Below are 23,758 nucleotides of genomic sequence, written 5' to 3'. Positions count from 1 at the left end.
CAGCCATGTTCTATCTGAACAAACAAGGAGGGACTCGTTCGCCAAATCTGTCCAAGCTTGCCCAGAAAATCTGGATATGGGCACTCAGACGGAACATCTTCCTGTCATCACAACATGTTCCAGGGGAGCTCAATTCCCTAGCGGATGCCCTAAGCAGAGACTCCCTCCCAATAGAACACGAATGGGTCCTTCACAGAGATATCGTAGAAGATCTCTTCTCTCAGTGGGGTTTCCCCACTATAGACCTATTCGCCACAAGCGAAAACAAACAATGCCCAGGATTTGCATCCAGGTTCCCCCAGCCAGACTCCCAAGGGAACGCCCTGTGGATGAACTGGTCAGGGATGTTTGCGTACGCTTTTCCACCAACTCCTCTCATCAGGAAGGTGGTGTACAAGATGAACAAGGAATCGATGACGCTCATCCTAGTTGCTCCCATGTGGGCGAGACAACCATGGGTTCCACACCTACGCAGGATGGCGGTGTGCGAGCCCATCAAACTCCCAGCCTGGTACAATCTACTGTCCCAGCAACAAGGTCAAACAGTGCACCAGGAACCCAACTCAATGAACCTGGCAGCATGGCTCCTGAGGTCATAGAGTTTGGCCATCTCAATTTACCACAGAGGTGTATGGACATCCTAAAAGAGTCCAGAAAACCAAACACAAGGCACTGTTACTTTGACAAGTGGAAGAGATTCGTTATTTGGTGCCAGAATAAACAAATCAACCCAGTTGATTGCACTCCTTCCAACGTTGTAACATACATGCTCCACCTGCTGGACGCAGGTTTGGTTTTTAACTCTCTGAAAGTACACCTGGCAGCCCTCTTGGCTTACACCACATCCCATAACAAAGTATCGTGGTGGAAAGTACCAGTAGTTAAAGCCTTCATGGAAGGAGTAAAGAGACTTCACCCTCCTATTTCGAACCCACCGCCAGGATGGGACCTCAATGTGGTGCTAGCTAAGCTCATGGGCCCCCCTTTCGAACCCATGCATAAAAGTAGTCTCAAACACCTGACTTATAAAACGGCCTTCTTAGTAGCCATTACCTCTATAAGAAGGGTCAGTGAAATTCAGGCTCTGTCAGTGCAGGATCCTTTCTTTACTATCCACAAAGACAAATTGGTTTTACGCACACACCCTAGGTTCTCACCTAAATTTATATCTAAGTTCCATGTAAACCAGTCCATCGAGCTTCCGGCTTTCTTCCAGAACCCGCAAAGCTCAGCTGAGGTGAAACTACACACCCTTGATGTGCGTAGGGCGGTCCTCTACTATGTAAATAAAACCAGACCGCTAAGGAAAACAGATCAACTGTTTGTCTCCGTAGCTACAGGCAGAGAAGGGGATCGCGTCTCTAAAGGCGCGATCTCGAAGTGGATTATCAACTGTATACAGCTGTGTTACTCTTTCTGAAAAAACTCTGCCTTTTACGCCAAGGGCCCATTCTACTAGAGGCATTGGGGCCACTCTGGCTTTTATTGCAAATGTTCCCTCGACACCATTTGTAAAGCAGCTACTTGGAGCTCTATTCACACTTTTACTCAGCATTACTGCATTGACACTCATTCCAAGACAGATACACAAGTGGGACAAGCGGTTCTAAGACACCTGTTTGCTCATGACCCTTCTCACATCCCACCTCCTTCTTCTGGTACTGCTCGCTAATCTATGCACAGCATGTGATCTAAGCAGATTCCACAAGCCTCAGAAGGGATACATTACTCACCGTAATCGTATTTCTGATGCTTGTATCTGCTTAGATTCACATGCGACCCACCCTTCCTCCCCTCCGAGAGAAGGCGCATGATTGCTTGTAGTCTTACCTTCCTGTCTATCTGCTTGGATTATCTGTACTCACGCTACTCCTCATGCTTCCTCATGTCAGAAAAAATACAATCTGAGGATCTTAGACGCGTGAGGGATCTTGGGTACAGTGGACGTCACACTAGGGATAGTATTACTGGCACGCCTGTGTCGACGCCCATTTTCGAGTTTCGAAAAACAAACTGTAATACTCCGCAGCTTCCACTAGATGTCGGCCTATGCACAGCATGTGAATCTAAGCAGATACAAGCATCAGAAATACGATTACGGTGAGTAATGTATCCCATATAGTATCAAGCGTCTCACGTTCCTTTTGTTTGCACACTCTGCTGGATCTGAGCTCATCGTCTTCACACCCCTCGGTGTACCGGGGAAAATCCTTGTGATAGTGCGACTGCGCGCTTCTCGGTAAATCACTCAGTTGTTGTCGGTAGTGATGTGGCTGCAGAGGACGAGAGAGGGGACTGTGTCCGATGATAAAACGGGACCATTATTGCACTGCCCATGACAAAGTTTTGTCTCTTTGCAACTTCTTGCATGTTGCTTAATTGTTCACACACCTGGCAAGGGCGTGAGGAGATCGGGTGTGAGCTGAGAAACAGAGGGATGGGACTGCGGGCCAGAGTTTGAATGGCAGCGCATGTGTAGGGAGCCCAACTTCTCTGGGAGTGGGCGGGGAGGGCTGGAAACCAAAATGGCACTGTGAGAGTGGAGCACTGGCACCGGGTGGGGGGAGCTTGGGATGGAGATGGGGCTGGAAGAGTAACAGGGCCGGAGAGAAACCGATTGTGTTCGGGCGCTGATCCGAATGGCGGAACAGGGATAGAATGGAAGGGTGGGTCGGTGGAATGGTATAGAGGGAACCAACATATACTGCTTACAAATCAAGTGGCTGAAGATAAAGTGGATTAATCATGTTTATTGCACGAGGAGCTGTTTACAGCTATGATTAAGCCATTACCTGTCAGAAGACTGCTTAGAAATAACAATGGCATCCTCTAAAAAGCACAGATCTAATTCAAAGCGATCCCAGTGGAGGGAGTGTTTTGGGTAAAGCTTAGAGGAGTATCTGTTGAATTAGACTCGATATGGAGGGGGCATGGGTGTCGTATAGCGGGGGGCGACATGGGTTTGGAGGGGGGTGGGAGTAGGACATGGGTTTCGGGGGGCAACATGGGTTTCGGGGGGGGGTCCAAGGCTGTTCGTGCCCCGGGCCCCCAATACTGTTAAGATGGCCCTGTCCCAGAGGAAACCTAGATAAAGCATTTGGTTTATGGCCATCATAAGAGGGTAAATAGCTTTTAGATAGTAGGGGTTACTGATCACTAGTATCCACCTGGGGTTGAGGAATGCCTGGGGAAGGGTGGTGCTGCCCATCCCTAGGTTAGAGAGAGAGTTGGCTATTAGACCCTTTTCTGATTTACAAATAAAAAACCCTTTTTTCTAAATGTGGGAGTTGGTGTATTATTGAAGCATCTGTGGCATTTTGTGGTTCTTGACGACGCTACAAGTGATAAATGGAAGCCGAGTCGAGGCACTGTCCATCACTCCTTGCTTCTGTGCGGATTAAAGGAGCAAGGGCTCAATGGGACTGCCTTTAGGTCCCTAACCTCATGTCTGTTACCTCAACTTCTGATTCGCACCTGGGGAAGTGTGCTCAGGCAATCTGGTGGCTGGAAACGTGAGCGTGAACACAATAACACCTGCTTTTCTCCAGCCACCTGATGCCCTTCCCTGGGTGCCGCCATCTTGATTTTGAGGCGGCAACATAGAGCCTTTCCCTGTTGCCTTTGCACCGTCTCCACCAGCCCCCAAGACATGCTGCCCCTTCCCCTCCCTGCCCACCTACCTGCTGGACCGGAGCTTTGTGCTCCTGTCCTGGCACTCCTTCCCTTAAGTGGCCGCCAGCATAGTGGCCATCTTTTTTTTTATGCGAGATTGGGCTTGTGCAACATGCACAGAGCGCACACTTCCGTAAAAAAGAAAGTAATACAAAAAATAAAGTTGTTTACACCTCGAACGAACCCACGGGTGCGAATAGCAATCGTCCCCGCTTAGGGGGGTACACAGGGCCGGTAACGGCCCTCGCCTAGTCTCGAGCTGGCTGGCCTCTACATGCTCTGTATGCCCTCCTAAGTGGGGGTGATTGCTATTTTCTATCCCATATGGGGTTCCTAAGGAGTCTTACCATTCTCTTCTTTTTATTGCATATCTACATGCAGGCCTTGGGAAAATGTATTCATTCATTTAGTCTCCAATTCTGTTTCACTGCCAGCAAACCTAAAATTCTCCTTCATGTGAATCTAGTACCCTGTCATAAGAGTACATTTTTTGTAATTGCTTTGTGGCTGTTGCCAATTGGACGATGAAACATTGGTTAAAACCGAATACCGAGAACACTGATGTTTTGATAACCTGTGACCTGTGGGACTCTTCCTTTTGTCCGACCAGTTACGGACCCAATCTCAATATCCGCCAACGCGATGACAAATTCGGTTTCAAACTTGACAACTCTTTATCCAGAGACCAACTTGTTTACCACTTTTTGTTTCTTCATCTTCTCGTTCTTACAGCGCTTGCATATCTCAGTGCCAGTTAACAGCCTTTGGTCGTAACTGCCACCGTTTCCTCTCGCCTGGACTCCTGAAATGCTGCGTAATTGGGCCTCCTAAACTTTTTTTTAAAGCACCTGCAAGTTATGCAGAATGCAGCAGCTAGACTTCGTACATGTTGGTGGGATCATATCACGCGTCGCACCGCCGATATTTAGTTTAGTCAATTGGGGGATTCCATTAGAAGACTTTAGTGGTGCTATCACATCAAGTCTACACATCTCTTATAACATATCTCATAGCCGTTCTCTACATGTGCGTGGCACTTGGTCCAATTCGTGCCCAAACCCCACCAACTGTTGAGCTTTCCTCAGCACATGCTGCGCCTCTCTCACCTCGCGCACACACTTAGCCTCCTCATTTGCACACACCACAAATGGATTGAGCATCATTTTTTAACCTGTGGTGATGTGGCCAAACATTTCACACAATAGCGCCTGCCACATTTATTTGTTCCTTTGGATGCCTAGCCCTCATAGCCCACGCACTCTTCTAATTTAACATTACTCAAGCATTTAACATATGCCTGATTTTGTACTATGCTAAATGTTGGCTCAGAATACGCAGAAGTTTTACATAGCTTGCATTTTCCCATTTCCAGAGAAAATGGGTAGTGGTAAACAACTCGGCATAGCACTTACCTTTAACACCTGAATTCCCCCCAAAACGCTGACCGGTTCAGCAAGCTAACTACGTATACTTTATTTGCACATACAGGAACATTTTAGCCAAGTGTTTGGTAATGTGTACACATAAAAAAGATACACGTTAAACACCCAGTTAAACTGGGTGAAGTGGAAGCTTGTATTGCTTGATGATAATCATGACAATGAATATTTTGAAGAAAAATATAGTTAACATTTTAATTGTCTGAGCTGTCCCCATGTATTGCATCCATCTACCGCATCCCTCCACCTTTTCAACAGCCTGTTATTGAATCATCTATTTCATTTAATTGTTCTTTTCTAGTAAGTCATCCAGCAATGGTTTTGCTGTGACCCTCGTTTGCCCGTGTCTAATGGGTTTCTGATAGAAGCATAATGCAAAGTAGCACTTAACCAGGAGCAGTTTGAAAACAAAAATAGGGTTTTACATTTTGATTGCCAAAATTGAACTTTATAGTGATAGTTTCGCTTGGGGGAGAACAGCACAAAGGGGATAGGCATTTACACCAGAAAAGCAATAGAAAGCAAGTTTGAGTGCAAAATGGGGTGATATTTTAATATTATGGGCTGGTAGTGGTAGGGGCGGGGGTGGAGACCTTGCAGGAATGTGGACATTTTTTAAGTTGACTCATAGGAGCTATTGAACAGATTTCAAAAAGTACATCGAAAAATAATACATCCGTATCTATCGCTTGGCATTCGCAGTATTGACATTAGCAAATAGAATGTTTTAAAATTATGTTCTAAATTTGCATTCCAACAGTTCTCGCAAATTATGCTGTCCTTGCAAGTACACTTAATATTTCATAGTATTTAATTATTGTGCCTTATAGATGCTGACGGTGAATGAAGAGACATTTTATGTTGTGATTGAATAAAGAAAATGTGACTGGAGATATTTTATAATAAAGGACCGGATTCGAGCAAAAGTAGGCAGGACTGTTGCTTATGAACAATCTAATGGGGACTATGCTCTTGGATAATTTTCCTAAATGAATTGGGTAATACTGAAATGTGGCTGTTGCAGTTGAACAATGGCTGCGGGATCAATGCTTGCCTAAGCGGATAGGAGGGAATGTCAGTTGTTACATGTATTAGGGGATATTTAACACTGTAGGTATCCACAGAAAATTATTTTGAGAAATGTACTGGGATTTGTCTTAAGTGTCAACAGAGAACTATTTGCCTTACCCTCCAGGCAAGCTAAAACTTGGGTTTAGTCAATCATAGACTGGATTATGAGGATGTCGGTTTTTAGCACTCAAAAGGCAACTGTAAAACAAATCGTAATCCAAGATGTTCTCTGAGACGACACCAGTGCGTGTGTGTATATAAAAAAAAAAAAATAGTTGGCAAAATTGTATTATGGGGACTGGTACAATAATCCTGATTCATTCACCTGATGCAACAATATTAATTGAAAAAACGGAACGAGTACAGGGTTTATTTGATAGAGAATCTCACATCAAAATGCAGGACTGATTCTTCTTTGGACGTGAATCTTGAATTGAGTTGTATTTAATAAGGTGTTGATTTGTCACTTAGTTGAGCTTCCGACCACTACACAGAAGTATGCACCCCTCTCTTGCCTGCTGTGATGCACGTGCCCCCACCCCTCTCTTGCCCCCGTGATGTGTGCCCCCTCTTGCCCCTGTGATGTGTCCCTCCATGCCCCTCTTTCCCCCACGCGATGTGTGCCCTCTACCCCCTCTTGCCCCCGTGATGAGTGTGTGCTCCCACCCCCTCTTGCCCCTGTGATGAGCGTGTGCTCCCACCTCCTCTTGCCCCTGTGATGAGCATGTGCCCCCACCCCCTCTTGCCCCTGTGATGAGTGTGTGCTCCCACCCCCTCTTGCCCCTGTGATGAGTGTGTGCTCCCACCCCCTCTTGCCCCCGTGATGAGCATGTGCCCCACCCCCTCTTGCCCCCGTGATGAGCATGTGCCCCACCCCCTCTTGTCGCCGTGATGAGCGTGTGCCCCTCCCCCTCTTGCCCCCGTGATGACCGTGTGCCCCACCCCCTCTTGTCGCCGTGATGAGCGTGTGCCCCCACCCCATCTTGCCCCCGTGATGACCGTGTGCTCCCACCCCCTCCTGCCCCTGTGATGCGTGCCCCCTCCCCCTACTTGCCCCCTGTGATGCATGTGTGTGCCCCCACCCCCTCTTGCCCCTGTGATGCATGTGTGTGCCCCCCACCCCCTCTTGGACCCTATGATGTGTGCGTGCCCGAAACACCCCTCTTGCCCCCTTGATGTGTGCCCCCACCCACTCTTGCCCCTGTGATGAGTGTGTGCTCCCACCCCCTCTTGCCCCCGTGATGAGCATGTGCCCCCACCCCCTCTTGCCCCCGTGATGAGCGTGTGCCCCACCCCCTCTTGTCGCCGTGATGAGCGTGTGCCCCCTCCCCCTGTGCCCCCGTGATGACCATGTGTCCCCACCCCCTCTTGCCCCGTGATGAGCGTGTGCCCCATCCCCTCTTGTCGCCATGATGAGCGTGTGCCCCCACCCCATCTTGCCCCCGTGATGACCGTGTGCTCCCACCCCCTCCTGCCCCTGTGATGCGTGCCCCCTGCCCCCTCTTGCCCCCTGTGATGCATGTGTGTGCCCCCACCCCCTCTTGCCCCTGTGATGCATGTGTGCCCCCCACCCCCTCTTGGCCCCTGTGATGTGTGCGTGCCCGAAACACCCCTCTTGCCCCCTTGATGTGTGCCCCCACCCACTCTTGCCCCCGTGATGCATGTGTGCCCCCACCCCCTCTTGCCCCCGTGATGTGTGCCCACCCCCACTTGCCCCCGTGATGCATGTGCCCCCACCCCCTCTTGCCCCCGTGATGCATGTGCCCCCACGCCCTCTTTCCCCGTGATGTGTGCACCCCCACGCCCTCTTTCCCCGTGATGTGTGCCCCCTCTTGCCCCCATGATACTTATGTGCCCCACCCCCTTGTGCCCCCCGTGATGAGCATGTGCCCCCACCCCCTCTTGCCCCTGTGATGCGTGCCCCCACCCCCTCTTGCCCCTTTGATGCGTGTGCCCTTCTTGCCCCCTGTGATGCATGTGTCCCTCAGCCCCCTCTGATGTATGTGTGCCCCCTCCCCCTCTTGCCCCTGTGATGCGTGTGCCCCCAACCCCTCTTGCCCCCCGTGATGTGCCCCTCTTATCCCCTGTCATGTGGGCCCCCACCCTCTCTTGCCCCCCTGTGATGCATGTGCCCCCGTGATGTATGCCCCCTCTTGCCCTTGTGATGCTTGTGCCCCCACCCCCCACTTGCCCGCCTGTGATGCGTGTGTGCCCCCCAAACCCCCATGATGCGTGTGTGCCCCCTGCCCTCCTCTTGCCCCCCAGATGCGTGTGTCTGCCCTCCCCCTCTGGCCCCCTTTGATGTGTGCTGATGCGCCACTCCCCCCTCCTTCCCCTTGTTGCGGGTGTGTGCCCCATCTGCTCCCCTGAGTCATTGCTTTGTGCCCCTTCTGGCCCCCCCACCCTCTCTGCTGGAGTTGTCATGATTCATGAAGGGTTCATCACAAATGACTTTTGCAAATGCTTGGATTTACTTTGGACACATTGACTCTTGGGGCTTCACCCCTCTACTCTCATGCCGGACCTTCCCTGGATTCTCACACTCAGGTTGGCCCTGAATCATGCTGTGCCCATTGTCTTTGTGAATTCATTGCCTACGTTTTGTTCCCTTGCCAATTGGTGCCTCATTGACCCCTGCAACTGTTTTTCTTTTCCGCTCTCCCCTCTGCTTCTCTACTCTTTTTCCCTGTGTATTCCCTGCTTATATTCTTATCCTCTCCCTTCCCCCTTCTTTTCCTCTGCCCCCCCTTCTTACTTTTTTCTATGCACTTTATCCGAATGGTCCCTAGACCTAGTACGATAGTTATTTGTTCGTCTCCTCCTCCCCTCCTTACTTGTTACACCCCCCCCCCACCCCCAGCACTATCTGAAATGTCGTCAGGCCTAGTACGATGGCTGCTTGTTTTGTTCCTCTCCCCCTTCTCCTCCCCTCTCCCTCACCTTGTGTTCATTAGGCCTAGTACGGTAGACGACTGTGTGTTTCCCATTTCCTTCCTTTTTGTGTCTTAGCACTTGCACTATCTGAAATGTCGCTAGGCCAAGTATGATAGTTTTTTGTTCACATTCTTGTTATTCATGACCTGTACGACTGTTTTGTATTTTTCCCCTTGTTCCCTCCCTTGTCGTGAAGCGCTTTGAAACACATTGTGTATAGGCGCTATATAAATAAACCATCATAACTGTTTATGTAGTCATTGTGCTCGTAATGCGACTTGCTAACTCTGAAGCCATAACAAAGAACTGAGATCAATTGAAGCTCTTTTCCCATGTATCAGTCGTAGGATACATCATTTAAAAGTATATGCTAATGTTAAAATGGAAGTTAACATTTCAATCAATGGACCAGGAAGCCTAATGTGTGAAATGACATAGGATGGTTTTTGGAAATTATTTTTGCTTACTCAGTATATTTGACATGATTGTTGCAATAGTTCCTTTAATTATAAAGACTTGAATTACTAGTTTTGTGTGCAAATATTTTATATTTGTTTTTCAGACGGAAAGTGCTTTATACTAAATAGATTGAATTTACCTTACAAATGTATGTATTTAGGACTAGAAGATTGAATATACCTTACAAATGTATGTATTTAGGACTAGAAGACTTGTTGGACAGAGCTGATAACCTACTCAAAATGCTGGAAGTTTCACAAAACGTACAATGTGTTGGTGTTTTAAAATACTAACTGCTAAGATGGATTTCCAAAATCAACACGGGGTGGATTTTGACAGGCCACACTATTTTGATGAACAGGGAAATGCTGAGAACTAGCCAACCCCAATCAAGGTACGGTATTAGAGCAGCAAATCTTAGTCTCAAGAGGGCTGTGAGTGGTCTAGGGTTACAATGAGTCCACACGGAATAACAAATCATTGAATTTGTACAGGTAAGTACAAAAATATACAATAATTTATTTGGCCTTTAAAATACACACTAAGCAAATAAAACTTCTAGTCAAATATTCTCACACACTTACTCAAATATTAGCATTCACCCGTGGGAGAAGAAAGAAGGCATATACCTCAATAAACACTGAAACACCCAGTATAGACACTTAAAGTAACCACAGAATAGTTTCCCTTGCACTTAACAAGTCCAACCGTATGATGGTTTGGGGCCTTGTGCCCCAACGCCATCAATTAAAAAGTTATACTTTTCAGGTATGTTGAGAGATTTGGACAATGCCAGTGGATATGATTACATAGTCAATAAGGGAAGTACAGTTCAGGTAAGTAAACTAACGCAATCTCAGACACTAGAATAGGTCTATGATGGGATCCTTGACCAGGCCTCAACGACCAGGAAATAATAGTTGAGGGACAGGACTTTGTGCCCATGTAACCATGTGGAGAACAGGTATGTTAACTTACCCCCTGACTCTGATTTCACCAGATACCACTGCTGAGTTTTGGAATCAGTTGGGCTCACAATCTTCTGTGCTTGGTCTGGTTGAGGAAAACCCAGGGGTTGCAGGTGCAGAGGTCACTTTCAGGCAAATTATTTCATTTTGGTCGGTCGTGGTGCCACCTACAAGCTGAACACAAAAATGGAGAAAAGATGAAGACTTGTGCGGTCCCGGTGACCTCAGAGCACCTCTAGGAGGGGAAGGATTGTTGCAACTGTCACCACGATTAGCCGGTCAACAGGCTATCTTCCAGGGTCTAAGAAAGGGGCATGTCCTGCACAGCCTCCGTTGATGCAAGAAGGCTGAAAACTCTGGAGTCTTGTTGTAGAAGTTGAAGATCCTCCAAGTTCCAAGGATGCACTCGTAACTGTGATTGCTTCAGTGAAGTAGCCCAGGAGAGAGCTGGTCAGCCCATTGGTTGGTCCAGGGATGCTTCCGAAGGCACAGATCCTCAAACAGGGTTCGAGACTGGTTGTTTCCACCGGTCTAGGGATCAAAATACCAATACGGGTATTCTTGAGTTCAGGGCTTCATTGGAGTTGATGCTCTAGTCATCTGCAGGGGTTGTCAACAGGATTCTCTTGTACATAGAGGAGTGGCTCCCAACTGTGATCTGAAGAATGGTTGCATGAGTCCTTCATTCAAGAGGATCTCCACCATTCAAACTACCATTGGCTATTGACTCATGGATTGCCATTTGCACAACATCTGCCCAGCAACAGACATTCAGGAACCTGCATATGTAATGGGACCAGACCGTCCCAGCCCACACATCCGGGCTCTCACACAAACTGCATCTTTGCTGGGCAATCAGCAGCTTGCCTCAGGAAAGGGATTCACATGTATCGGATTTCTAGACCAGAGAGGACCGGAAGAAGGCCAAAGAACAATATGGTTAAAACACCATCAGTCACTTGTGACATGACCATCACTAGGGGCTAGCCACCTTTAGTGCCCATTTGCAGTAAATGCAAAAGCGCATGAGTAAAAAGTATGGAACACTGTTGAAAAATATCTGCTGACACCAGCTCATCCTGGGCATATTGTAAATGTAACCAAAAAGCCACTACAGAATAAATTAAAAGGGTACATCGTTTCCGAACCTAGGTTCACTTTAGGGTGATGTGTGCATTTGTAACAATACAAGAAATTCACAGAGGGACATAGTCTCTCAGTACGGATAGTCTAATGGACTGATTAGTTTCCCCATAAAAATTAGCCAAAAGACTAGAAAGGTAAAGCAGAAGGCTTTACTTGCCTCCAAAAAAGTCAGGTCAGAAGTCAAAACAAAGCAACAAAATAATAAGCTTTTCCCATAGAAGTCAATGGGAACAAAGCGTAATCTTTCCTAACACTTAACTGGTGCTATCCCCCAAGCTTGGTTGAATTGGTTTCCACTCAACCTTCCATTCCTTATTCTTACAATTTTTCACTGGCTGATGTCAGAAAACTCCAAGTAACTAGACAATACAATTTTGGGTTAGCTATAGTGCAGCGTGTCAATTGCACAATGCGATCCGTTTCTTACTACTCCTGCTTTGTTATAGTGTAATTGTAATGATTGTAGCAAGAGGGCCATAATGCATTAGAATGACAAAATGTAGTTATGCTAAATCGCAGTGTATAAAAAGTGCTGTATTCAAACGTAATTCTAGAGGTGCTCAAAATAATTTGGTGGATGTAAATGGGAATTAACATTTCTCATACTGGTGCTTGCAGGTCATTTTTCGTTTTGCATTGGCACTTTTTAAGTACAAAGAAGAAGAAATATTAAAGCTTCAAGACTCCATGTCTATATTCAAGTATCTGCGATATTTTACCAGGACCATTCTTGATGCAAGGTAGGAAGCCATCTGTTGTCCCTTCATTTGCATTTGAAAGTGTTTATTTTGACATTTGAAATCCACCGGTTTTATTTATTTTATTAGATTGGGTTCAGCGATGGCCCTACCGAGAGCGTGTCTGAGTACCTTATAAGGCTGAAAAGGTGGGAGGGAAACAGAAGTTGCAATTTATTATCACGATAGGATAGAAAGATTAGGATAGACTAGTGGTGGCAGGGGGGAGATGGAGGGGCAGGCTTATGTGTGGAGAAACAGTTCTATTTTGAGGCTCTTTTTGAAAGTGGTGATGGAAGGTGCAGTGTGGCTGTGCAGAGGAAAGGTATTCCATGCACTGGATGCGTGCTTGCTTTTCTGTGTATGTTAACCGAGTATGACAATACATTTGTTTGTTTACATTGCTAGTTAGGAATATCAGTCTTGAAATATGTGCCTGACGATTCATATATATTGTACTCCGAAATTAAACATGTTAACATTCAATTTAGAAATCGGCTTGATAAGTAAGAACTTGAAACAGCTTGATGCAGAATAGAGCACTTTTCCTTCCATTCCTATATTTATTGTTAACAATCTGATTAGTATTCTATTAATCTGACTTATTTGCATCCTATTTAGGCTATGTATCTGTTATACCAATAAAATATTTATGGCGAACATTCATAATAGAGCACATTCAGTGTTTAATCAGATTATCTGTCGTTTCATTCCGGATCTCTGGTGCCTCTATGTTGCATGGTATACTAACTTAGTTCACCTTTGCTGTGTGTTCTGAACTGCCATTCCAATGGTCTTTGTATACAAGGTGCTACAGCTTTTTAATGGAAATCGCTGCACTCCTATTGCTGTTTGCCAAGTACTTTGGCCTTGCGAAGGATCAAGTTGTGTTTGGGATAGTTGAGGAGTATAATGACTGGACGTGGTGGCTTACAGAGACTGTTTGGCTGTTCCAGAGATCTATGCATCCTTCCTAAGAGGAGCTGTGATGAGAATGGCGAATCGTGCATGATTTTTTTGTTTTTTATATTTTTGGGTTGTTCCGATAAGTGCAACAAACCACCAACAATTTACAATCCCGCTTTCCCCCCTCCCCCCTTCCCAGTACATGGGTATCGATGGCAGAGTTCGGGGCTTCAGGATATGCACAGTATCCGTACGTTGTGTGGACCGTGCTGATCGTTATATTCTCCATGGAGGAAGTCCAGGATTGAGGCCCATTTAGCTGAAAATGTTGACCTTTCCCCCTGGATTGCGTAGGTGACCCACTCCAAGGAGACAAAGTTCCAAAGTTTATAGAAATGTCCCTTGATGTGTGGAGGGTCTCTGGATTTCCCCTTCTGCACTATGACCAGTAGGGCCTCCATATGAATTATGTAATACGCTTTTCTCCAGCATGGGGTCTGGCATGGATTCACATGCTCATGAATATTCCCCGTCGGCGGGCTGGGAATCCTCGGTAAAGAAAAAATCAGTTTGTTTCATTTCTGAACTGTCTCTACTAATAACCAATCACTGGTCTCTGGGTCATACTGCCCCCAGCCAATGACTGCCCTCTACCTAAGCCCCTCCTCTGGCAGCCATCTTCAGATTTTTACTGCACGTTCAAGTGTTGTGAGTCCTCGTGCTGTAGCTCTCGAGCTTTTACTGTGTATTGCGTTTTTTCAAAGAGTTTACTCTTATTTTTTTCGGTTAATCGAGCCTCAAACTCCACCAATTCTACTTCTGATCAACGGGGACCCGTTTCAGAATTTTCTATGCCCCTTCAAGGGCGGACGTTCATCGGATTACACTTCTTGGAGGATCCGGAAGACCTTTGAGGCCTAGCCCGATTCAGACATGGCCCAGGACAAAGGAGATTCGACACCTACTGGATCCAAACTGTTCCGGAACTGCCCAGGATGTGGATTACAGAATGTCTTCAAGTAAGATGAGCACTCCCGGTGCCTCTACTGCCTTCATGCCGACAAGTCGCACGTGGAGGAGGACTTTGCATTCTGTAAGAACATGTCCACCCGGACAATGAAGGACCTTCATACTCGGCTCACCAACTGGCTGGATGGGAAGAGCCCAGCAGCAGGTGAGAAGAAATCTGAGCGGTCTTTTAAGACCTTTGAGAGGGTGCTCCGGCGACGGCGGCCCAACAAAAGGCAAAGCACTGCGAGTCCACGGACACCGGGAGCGCTGTTGGTTCGGGCTCCTCGGCTGCCAGGCAGGGCGCGATGTCACTGACGCCATCATCCACGAGCCAACGTTCTGGCTCGGGGAAAATGAAGTCGGGGAATCTAGGTAAGCTTCGGGAGAAGCCCCGGTCGATCCTGACAGAGAAAGCCAAGGGGGGGCCAGGCAGTGACCCTCCCCCTAAGGTGAAGGCCTCAGACGCGCCCATGGTCGTGAAGGCTCTGATTCACCCGGCGAAGGCCTCGATTGAAGGAGTCGTGGCGGCCCTGGTGAAGCCTGTGGAGGCTACCCCAGTAGAGACGACTTCCAGGCCTAGAGTTTCCCTGCCACCCCAGGGGGAATCATCTTTCCAGCCTATCGGGAAGACCCCTGAGAAACCCCGGGACGAGAAAGAGGGGGGGAGCACGGTAGCCATAACGGACACAGATACCACCTCCGAGGATGAGCTGGCTGGCGTCAAAGCTATCCTGGACAGGAAGTTTGAGGCCTACGTGAGGGATCCCGACGAGGCGGACGTGGAGAGCAACGGTGGAGCCGACGAGGAGCCGCGGGCCGTGGAGGAAACGGAGGTCCCCGCACCCCAGCCATCTACGCCACAGGACAATTCAGAAGCAATCTTGATGGCTTTGCAGACCCTGTGTACGGAGATAAGGACAAGGTTGCCCTTACCACCATAGCGCCGCCTGGACCGTCGGGAAGCCCACCGAAGAAGCGGAGGCGAATCCAGCCTCCCCCGCCTTTCCAGCCTTCACCTCCATCCCCTCCTCCGAGGGATGAGATGGGAATGGAGACGGCGACAACGGGGACGGACGACGGTGGTGACGACGGGACGGATCTCCCATCACCCCCTGCCCGGGCCTGCCCCCCCGCCTGATGAAATGGACTCCTTTTACGCCATGATCGACAGGGCATCAGAGCTTTTCCAGCTATGCCCCAAAGAGCCGAAGAAGGAAGGTTTCCTCTACCAATGACGGGAGGCCAAGAGGAAGACCGTCCTCTCAGTCCGATTACTGGACGACATCTGGGACGAAGGACTGTCCCTGCTAAAGAACCCGTCCACGGCCCCTGTGAAGAGGGACCGGTACGAGAAGAAGTACCGGGTCCCAGACTCCGCACCTATGTGCCTTAGAGCACAGCCGTCCCCGGATTCGGTTGTTTCTGCGGCGGCCAAGAAGAAATCGGCAGGGGCGATGGCAACAACTTCCACGTCCCTACCGTACGGTGAGGGAAAGAAGCTGGATGCCATGGGACGACGGGTCATCTCGTCCGCGGCGACGACCATCAAGGCGGCCAACGCCCTTTCGATCGTGGCACGCTGCGATGGGGAGCTGTGGTTCAAGATCGCTCCCCACCTGGACTTCCTCCCAGACAAGAGGGTGGAAGCCCTTGAAATCCTTCAGGAAGGCGAGGTGGCGTCGGACCACGCCATCACGGTGACCACTGATATCGCCAACACTGGCTTTCGCCAGATGGGCAAGAGCGTTTGCCGACGCGGTTGGCTCAAGGCCACCGATTTCCATCAGGACGTACAGACCAGGGTACTGGACATGCCCTTCGACGGAAACAACGTATTTGGGAAAGTGGTGGACGAGTCGCTACCGGCCATCAAAGCGGACACCGAGGCGGCCTGTGCCCTAGCCACTCTTCATCAATGACGGCCGTCCTTTCGGACCTCTGGAGGCAAATCTCAAGGCGCCTCCAAAGGATTCGGCGGCAGTTCACTGTCGTACTGCCAAGTTGCCGGTTCCTTGTCACAGGAAGCCCACAGAGGCCGCAGCAAGACCGGTGGATACCGTTGTCGTCGCCAAGTAGCCTAGGGTGGCAAGGCCTTGGCGAAACAGGATTGAACCGGCCGTGACGTCGGGCCCTCACCTAAGCACCCCGGTGGGAGGCTGGCTGGCAAACTTCGTCGGCGTGTGAGAGTCCATCTCCACTGACCGTTGGATGCTGTTTGCCCTGGCCCACGGGCACAGTCTGGAGTTTCAAAGAAAGTGCCCCCATTTCCCACCTGTGGCCAGGATAGAAAACCACGTTCCACAGCTGCTTCTGGAGGTACAAGCAATGCAAGAAAGGGCGCGATAGATCTCGCCCCAAAGAGGCTCCGGAGTATACTCGCGGTACTTCCTCTTCCGAAAGAAAACCGGCGGCTGGTGACCCATCCTGGACCTTCGGCCCCTCAACAAATGCATCAAAGCCCAGAAGTTCCGGATGGTTACCCTTCAGCACATGCTGGGACAGCTGGAGGAAGGCAACTTCCTATCGTCGCTTGTCTTGGAGGATGCCTACTTTCACATCCCCATACACAAAGGACATCGAAAGCTCCTCCGTTTCGTGGTCCAAGGGCGGCACTACCAGTTCACGGCCCTGCCCTTCAGGTTGAAGTCTGCTCCAAGGATCTTTACCAAGTGCCTGGCACCAGTGGCGGGGATCCACGTTTACACCTACCTGGACGATTGGCTCATCCGAGTGAAGTCAAGCGAACTCGCTGTCGACCACACAGCGAAGACTGTCCACCTGCTCACGGAACTGGGATTCTCGATCAACTTTGCAAAGTCCCACTTGGTACCGTCGCAGGACACCCTGTTCCTGGGAGCCAGACTCGACACAGTGGCGCGGTTGGCTTCACCGTCGGAGGAGAGGACGAAGGCCATCCTAGACAAGGTACAACGGCTGTTGACCATGGAAGTGGCCAGGGTGAGGTCCATCAAGTCCCTGCTCGGCATGATGTCATCTTGCATCTACCTCGTGCGCCTGTGCAGGCTGCGGATGCAACCACTGCAGGAGTTCCTCGATGCCCGTTGGATGCAAGTGGCGGGGAGCTTCGAGGACAAGATCTCCCTCAACGAGACTTTCCATCAGGCGATCTGGTGGTGGGGCACCCTTGCGCATCTTGTGGCGGGCATGGACTTCCAGACCCCAATGCACCAGGAGACGGTGACGACGGATGCCTCCCTGGAGGGATGGGGAGCGCACACCGGAGATCTCCACGCAAGAGGCCTTTGGCTCCCGGAGGAGAGGTCCTTGCACATCAACGTCCTGGAGCTCCAGGCCGTGTTCTGGGCCCTCAGGTCTTTCCTTCCGTCCCTCAAGGGCAAAGTGGTATGGATCTTCACAGACAACACCACCACAATGTTCTACATCCGGAAGCAGGGGGGCACCAGATCCCCAGCCCTATCCAAGGAAGCGCAGGATCTGTGGCACTGGGCCGTCGCCCAGGGGATGTTCCTGGTACCTTTTCATCTGGCAGGAGTGAAAAACACTGTAGCCGACTCACTCAGCAGGGAGCTGCGCTCTTGCCACGAGTGGGAGCTTCGGCAGGATCAAGTGGATCTCCTATTCCGATGATGGGGCAGTCACCAGATCGACCTGTTCGTGACGGCGGTGAACACCAAGTGCCTGAGGTTCGCCAGCAGGTTCCCCCAGCCAGGGTACATGGCCGATGCATTGTCCTTCCCCTGGGACGGCCATTGCTTCTGTGACTCATCAGTCAACTGGACTTGTCAGCGTCCCCCCCCCCAGTCAAACTTCCTACGGACACAGATCTTCTTGCCAGGGAAGGAGGCACCATCCTACATCACGACCCGGGAGCGCTGAACCTGTAGGCCTGGCTCCTGCAGCACTAGAGTTCGGAGGCTACGATATCCCGGCAGGCTGCAAGGAGGTACTTACAAAGGCCAGGGCGTCCTCGACTCTTAAGTGCTATGGACATAAGTGGAAGAGGTTCTCTGTCTGGTGCCGTGCACAGAAGATCAACCCTCTACAGATTGCATCCCCTCAAGTGCTGCCGTACTTGCTGTCGCTGGCCAAGGCGGGGCTTGCGCATGCCTTCATCAAGATCCATCTGGCGGCTATCTCCCGTTATACCAGAACTTCGGGGCGGTCGTCGCTGTGGTCTCACCACCTGGTGAAGGAGTTCATGAAAGGATTGTTCTGCTTGTTCCCGCCGGTGAAGGCTGCGGCCCCGGTGTGGGAGCTCAACGTGGTGCTGACCAGGCTCATGGGTCCCCCATTCGATCCCTTGCATTCGGCACAGCTGAAGTTCCTATCTTGGAAAACAGCATTTCTCGTGGCCATCGCCTCCGCTCGAGTGGGAGAGATCCAGGCCCTCTCCTGTAAACCTCCATACCTGACATTCCACGAAACGAAGGTAGTGCTGAGGACGCACCCCTCCTTCATGCCCAAGGTGCCGTCGGACTTCCATCTCAACGAGCCCTTGGTGTTACCTGTTTTCTTCCCGTCGTCTTTGTCACCGGCTGAGAGGACTTTGCACTCGCTGGATGTGGCTAGAGCGCTGAAGTTCTATGTGGACCACACAAAGAGTTTTCGGAAGACATCACAGCTGTTGGTGAACTTTGGACCTGTGAACCAAGGGAAGGCTCTCAAAGGCTTCCATTTCCAGATGGCTCTCCGGCTGCATCATGCACTGTCACCGGTTGGAAAACCGACAGTTGCCCGGCCGTCTGAGAGCCCATTCAACCAGAGCGATTACTGCTACTACGGCGTTCCTGTCTGGTGTGCCCCTGCTGGACATCTGCAGGGCTGATACGTGGAGGTCGACCCACACCTTCACAAGATTCTACTGCATCGACCGGGATTCCAGGGAGGAGTCCAGAGTTGGACAGGCAGTGCTGCGCAACCCGTTCGCTTGAAGGTGAGCCTGGTGAGGAGGTAAGAAATGCTTAATGTTGAGCCTTGCCACCTCCCGTGGTTGTGCATGTGTGTACTGCTATGTATTCTTGTATTCATGAGCATGTGAATCCATGCCAGACCCCATGCTGGGGAAGGAAAAAGTTACCTGTAACTGTTGTTCTCCAACATTCAATAAAGATCAAGAACTCCTAGTCACCATGGACATAGTCAGATTATATATGAGCATCCCCCAAGAGGCAGCAGTGGAATGCATAAGACATCACCTGACTCACTTCATGCTACAGAAAAGAGTTCCCACAAACTTTATTGTGGAACTGTTGGAACTGGCTTTGACCAATAACTTTTTCTCGTTTAATGACACCTTCTACCTCCAAACAAGTGTGACGGCCATAGGAGCAGCATTTGCGCCTAGTCTGGCAGTCATCTTCATGGCAGAATTCGAGCGCCTCTATGTTCACGCACCTCAAACCCCTTTAAAGAAAAAAAGTACCTCATGGTATAGGTATATCGACGATGATATCCTAATATGGAAAGGGGATGAAAACAGCCTTGTCGACTTCTTTAACTGGCTCAATACCAAGACCCAAGAAATAAAATTCACCATGCTAAGCAGCAACACAACAATGAACTTCTTGGACCTATCCATCTCAGTCAAAAATGTGTAACCTCTTTACCAAGGAGACGGACAGAAACACTCTGCTTCACTACAACAGCCACCACCCTAAAAGTCTACGTGACAATCTTCCTTACGGCCAATTCCTGAGGCTAAGACGCAACTGCACAGAAGTAGACCAATATAACAAACATGCAAAGGTTCTCCAAAGCAAATTAGAAAAAAGAGGATACCTGAAAAAACTCATCAGGAAAACAACGAAAAGAGCCAAATACATGCCAAGAGAGAGCCTACTGACACACAAAATGGCCACCCCCAACAGCGACGACACCCTCACTTTTGTGTCTACCTTTGGCCCAGATACCACCAAACTCAAAGGAATACTGAGAAAATTCTGGCCTTTGGTTCAACTGAGCCTACCTGAAGAAAAAGTTCCCAGGATGGCCTTGAAAAGATCCAAAAACCTCAAAGACATGTTAACACATGTGAGGACAATTGATAACAAGACGCAAAGATCTACTGTCTGGAACATGCGAGAGATAAGAGGCCATCACCCATGCGGCACATGCACAGCATGCTGCTTTACTAAGAAAATGAACTCATTCAAGATCGGCGAGAAAGACTGGCAACTTAGACAATTTACGAACTGTAAAACAGCTAACGTCATATACATAATAGAATGCCCCTGTGGACTCCACTATGTAGGAAAAAACACCCGCCAAATTCACAAAAGAATAGAAGAACATCGGTCCCAGATCAGATGCAAATCCTTAACAGCTCCATTGATCCAACACTACATAGAACATCACTACAGACCAGATGACATCCTTTGGTGGATTACTGATTCAGTCCCCAACACCAGTGGAGCTCTAAACTCACTAAACCACAAAGAAGCCTGGTGGATCTTCAAACTTAAAAGCATCACTAACGGGCTTAATGATTCAGAACCTACTGGTTTCCGTGGGTAACGGGCTCTCAGCACCCCGCTCCTAAATCTGCATCGCACTTAAAGGACAATTGTTCCTTCTCTGCTAAATACAGCCAATATATCTGGACCTTAACTAGTTTACATTATGGCAACAGACCCCTCTGCCACTTAGGCAGTCCTTCATTTGGACACCTCACAGCCTAGAGCTTTTGCTAACCTATTTCCCGTAGATCTTTGTAGGGTGTTTGTGGTCTACATTATATCAACTGACCCGTTGTGCAACTACGGCAGCCCTTCATTTTTGTACTCTCATTTATGTTGTGAATCACTCTCCCTGATATGCGTGTATGTAATTCGTATTTTCATCTAAATGCATATTTCAACTGGCCCACACCAGCATATCACTTCCCCCCCCACCCCCCCACCCCCAACAACTACGGCCATTAAGCGCATACCTCTGCCTTAGCATTGACCAGGTCCGGCTATTTATTGCAGTACCCGGGAGTTTCCCAGGTGGGCTGGCTGCAGCCGCCACCTCGTTTGCACAAAATAAACCTTTTTTCCACACACATCAGGGTTGCCAGCAGGTCCGACATTGACCTGCATGCATATTCACGGTCATCATACCTTTATATTCCTGCCATCAATATTGCCCAATAATGCTGCTCCTGAAAAGGGAGTTCACTAGATACTGCCTCCAGCGCACGATTGAAAGCACCACTGCTCTTCGGTAGTGCCCGCGTTCCCTTGACTACGGGACCCACGCAACTACCAACATGTCCCTCCTTCACACATGCGCACAAAGGTTTTGCTAAACACTACTCCCCTTGCGCATGCGTAACACGCACTGCTTAATACAGCTCTGTGTTCATTACAGATAGCGTCCCCGTCGCCTCTTCGTATCGCCGCTCTGTAGGATTCAGACCTCCGGCCCTGTACCCTGTCAGCAGGTAAACTTCTTTGTGATCGGAACCCCCCTCCTAATGCAGGCACCACCAGCAACCCAGTGACTGTAGATCCTTTAGTTAAAACTTGTTTTGTGCACATTTCTGTCTCCTTCCATTAGGAGAGTGTCCATCTTTGGGATTCCCAGCTCCCACACCACCAGACGCCTTCCCAGACCTATTACTGGTGTGATCCTCACCACCAGCACCTTTCAGCCACGCTTGACAGCAAGCACGCTATGCAAGATGAGCCTTGTGTGTTTTTTAAGGTCCTATGCACCTTTTTTTTTTTCTTTTAGAATTAGCATGCCTCTTTTTGCATACACAGTGTTTTAACACAACTCATTGGATTTCATTTATTCAACAGCAGCCTGACGCTGCATTGAACAACCATTTGAAAAACTATGGACCATTTACTCCATACTTGACACTGGTGGACCGCCAACTGTAGGATCCACACAGCGATACTACCCCCAAGGTCAATCCCGTGCTTACCTGATTCTTTTAACTTTGCTTATGGTGTACCCTAACTATGGAATTATTTTAATTGTCATGCTCAATAGTCCTCGACCACTAACTCAGGCACTAATGGAGTCCCCTTCACTCTTTTTTTAGGGAGACCTATTCCAGGCCCTAGATGAAGGCATTCCGCCAAAACGTCTGAGGACCAGCACCCCAGTGTGCACCTTTTGGCCCTTCTAACTACCTGATTCACATCCAGACGTCGACCATGTGTTAGGTCACCCTCTAGCCTGGCTAAATACAACCAATTGTGACACTATTAACTATGTTTCTTTGTTTGGTTGTATCCTGTATTTGAACTATCACTTGTCACTCAAGGTGGTAGTTATACACAAAAAATCAAAAGCACAAATTTGCTCTAGCTATGTACAATTAAAAATGTGTTACCATTTCAGTTGATATAAAAGTTTTGTAAATGTCAAGAAACAAACTAGACTTGGTAAACTGAACTTCAAAAAAATCTTTTCAAACAAAGTTTAAATGCATAACTACGAAATGCATGAACAGCTAAATAAATAAAAGCTGTTTTCTATTTTCTATTTTTGTCTGCACTCTCAATTGATTGCTTGAGTACTACTACATACAAAAGATATTTGAATGTATGTTACATGACAGAACAACTTTAGGTTTACAGTAATAACAAAGTAGACTGTATAAAGACAGTCGTCAGTACAACCCCCCTTGTACCACGTTTTAATAGCCCTAAGTCCTGACGCTCTTAGGGCCTTCCCTCCAGTTACCAGCACTCCAGCATGGGTCTGGCATGGATTCACATGCGAACCCTCCCTCCAACCCCTCTCGGCTCTTCTCTTGGTCCTACTGCCGCTTTGCGTGCTACCAAATCTGAAGATGGCTGCCAGAGGAGGGGCTTAGGTAGAGGGCAGTCATTGGCTGGGGGCAGTATGACCCAGCGACCAGTGATTGGTTATTAGTAGAAAGACAGTTCAGAAACAAAACAAACTGATTTTTTTCTTTACCGAGGATTCCCAGCCTGACGACGGAATATTCATAAGCATGTGAATCCACGCCAGACCCATGTTTGAGAACAACAGTTACAGGTAAGTAACTTGTTCCTCCTTTTGTGCTTTGGCCAGAGTCTGTTGTCCAGTTCTGCCATGCCCAGCAGACGTTCCCCTAGCTATCTCTCTGCCTGACATTGTTTGCATGTTACTCTTGACCTCATCCCAGAAAGGTTGAAGTTTGGGGTAGGACCACCAGACATGTAGCCTTTCCCCACTCCTGCCACATTCCCTCCAGCATGCTTCCGGCATGCTTGGCGTTATCGTATGTAGTCTTTCAGAGGTATAATGCCATTGAAACATTACTTTGAGCCAAAATTCCCTAATCTGGAGGGATCTGGTCATACAGATAGCTGATAGCTGACCACAGGTTTGCCCATGCTTCATCCGAGGGTGGCGTCACCACTGTTTTCCCCCCATCTAATTTGATACAGTAATTTTGTCTCTGGGGGTTGCTTTGTTATGAATTTGTATA

The 23,758-nt window shown here is 48.8% G+C and overlaps 1 protein-coding gene across 2 annotated transcripts in view; it reads left to right on the top strand.

Annotated features, from left to right (window-relative positions):
• TBC1D2B (TBC1 domain family member 2B) overlaps window positions 1–23,758 on the top strand; it is an 832,871-nt gene that overhangs the window by 688,966 nt on the left and 120,147 nt on the right. For both annotated transcript variants that reach the window (XM_069624408.1, XM_069624407.1), the window contains exon 12: window positions 12,308–12,429. In XM_069624408.1, the coding sequence (XP_069480509.1) occupies window positions 12,308–12,429 (122 nt within the window). The remainder of the gene's footprint in view (window positions 1–12,307; window positions 12,430–23,758) is intronic.

The sequence above is a fragment of the Ambystoma mexicanum genome, chromosome 11, assembly GCF_040938575.1.
Source record: "Ambystoma mexicanum isolate Mex_15411 chromosome 11, UKY_AmexF1_1, whole genome shotgun sequence".
Lineage (NCBI taxonomy): Eukaryota > Metazoa > Chordata > Amphibia > Caudata > Ambystomatidae > Ambystoma > Ambystoma mexicanum.
This window is presented reverse-complemented; position numbering and strand designations above follow the sequence as displayed.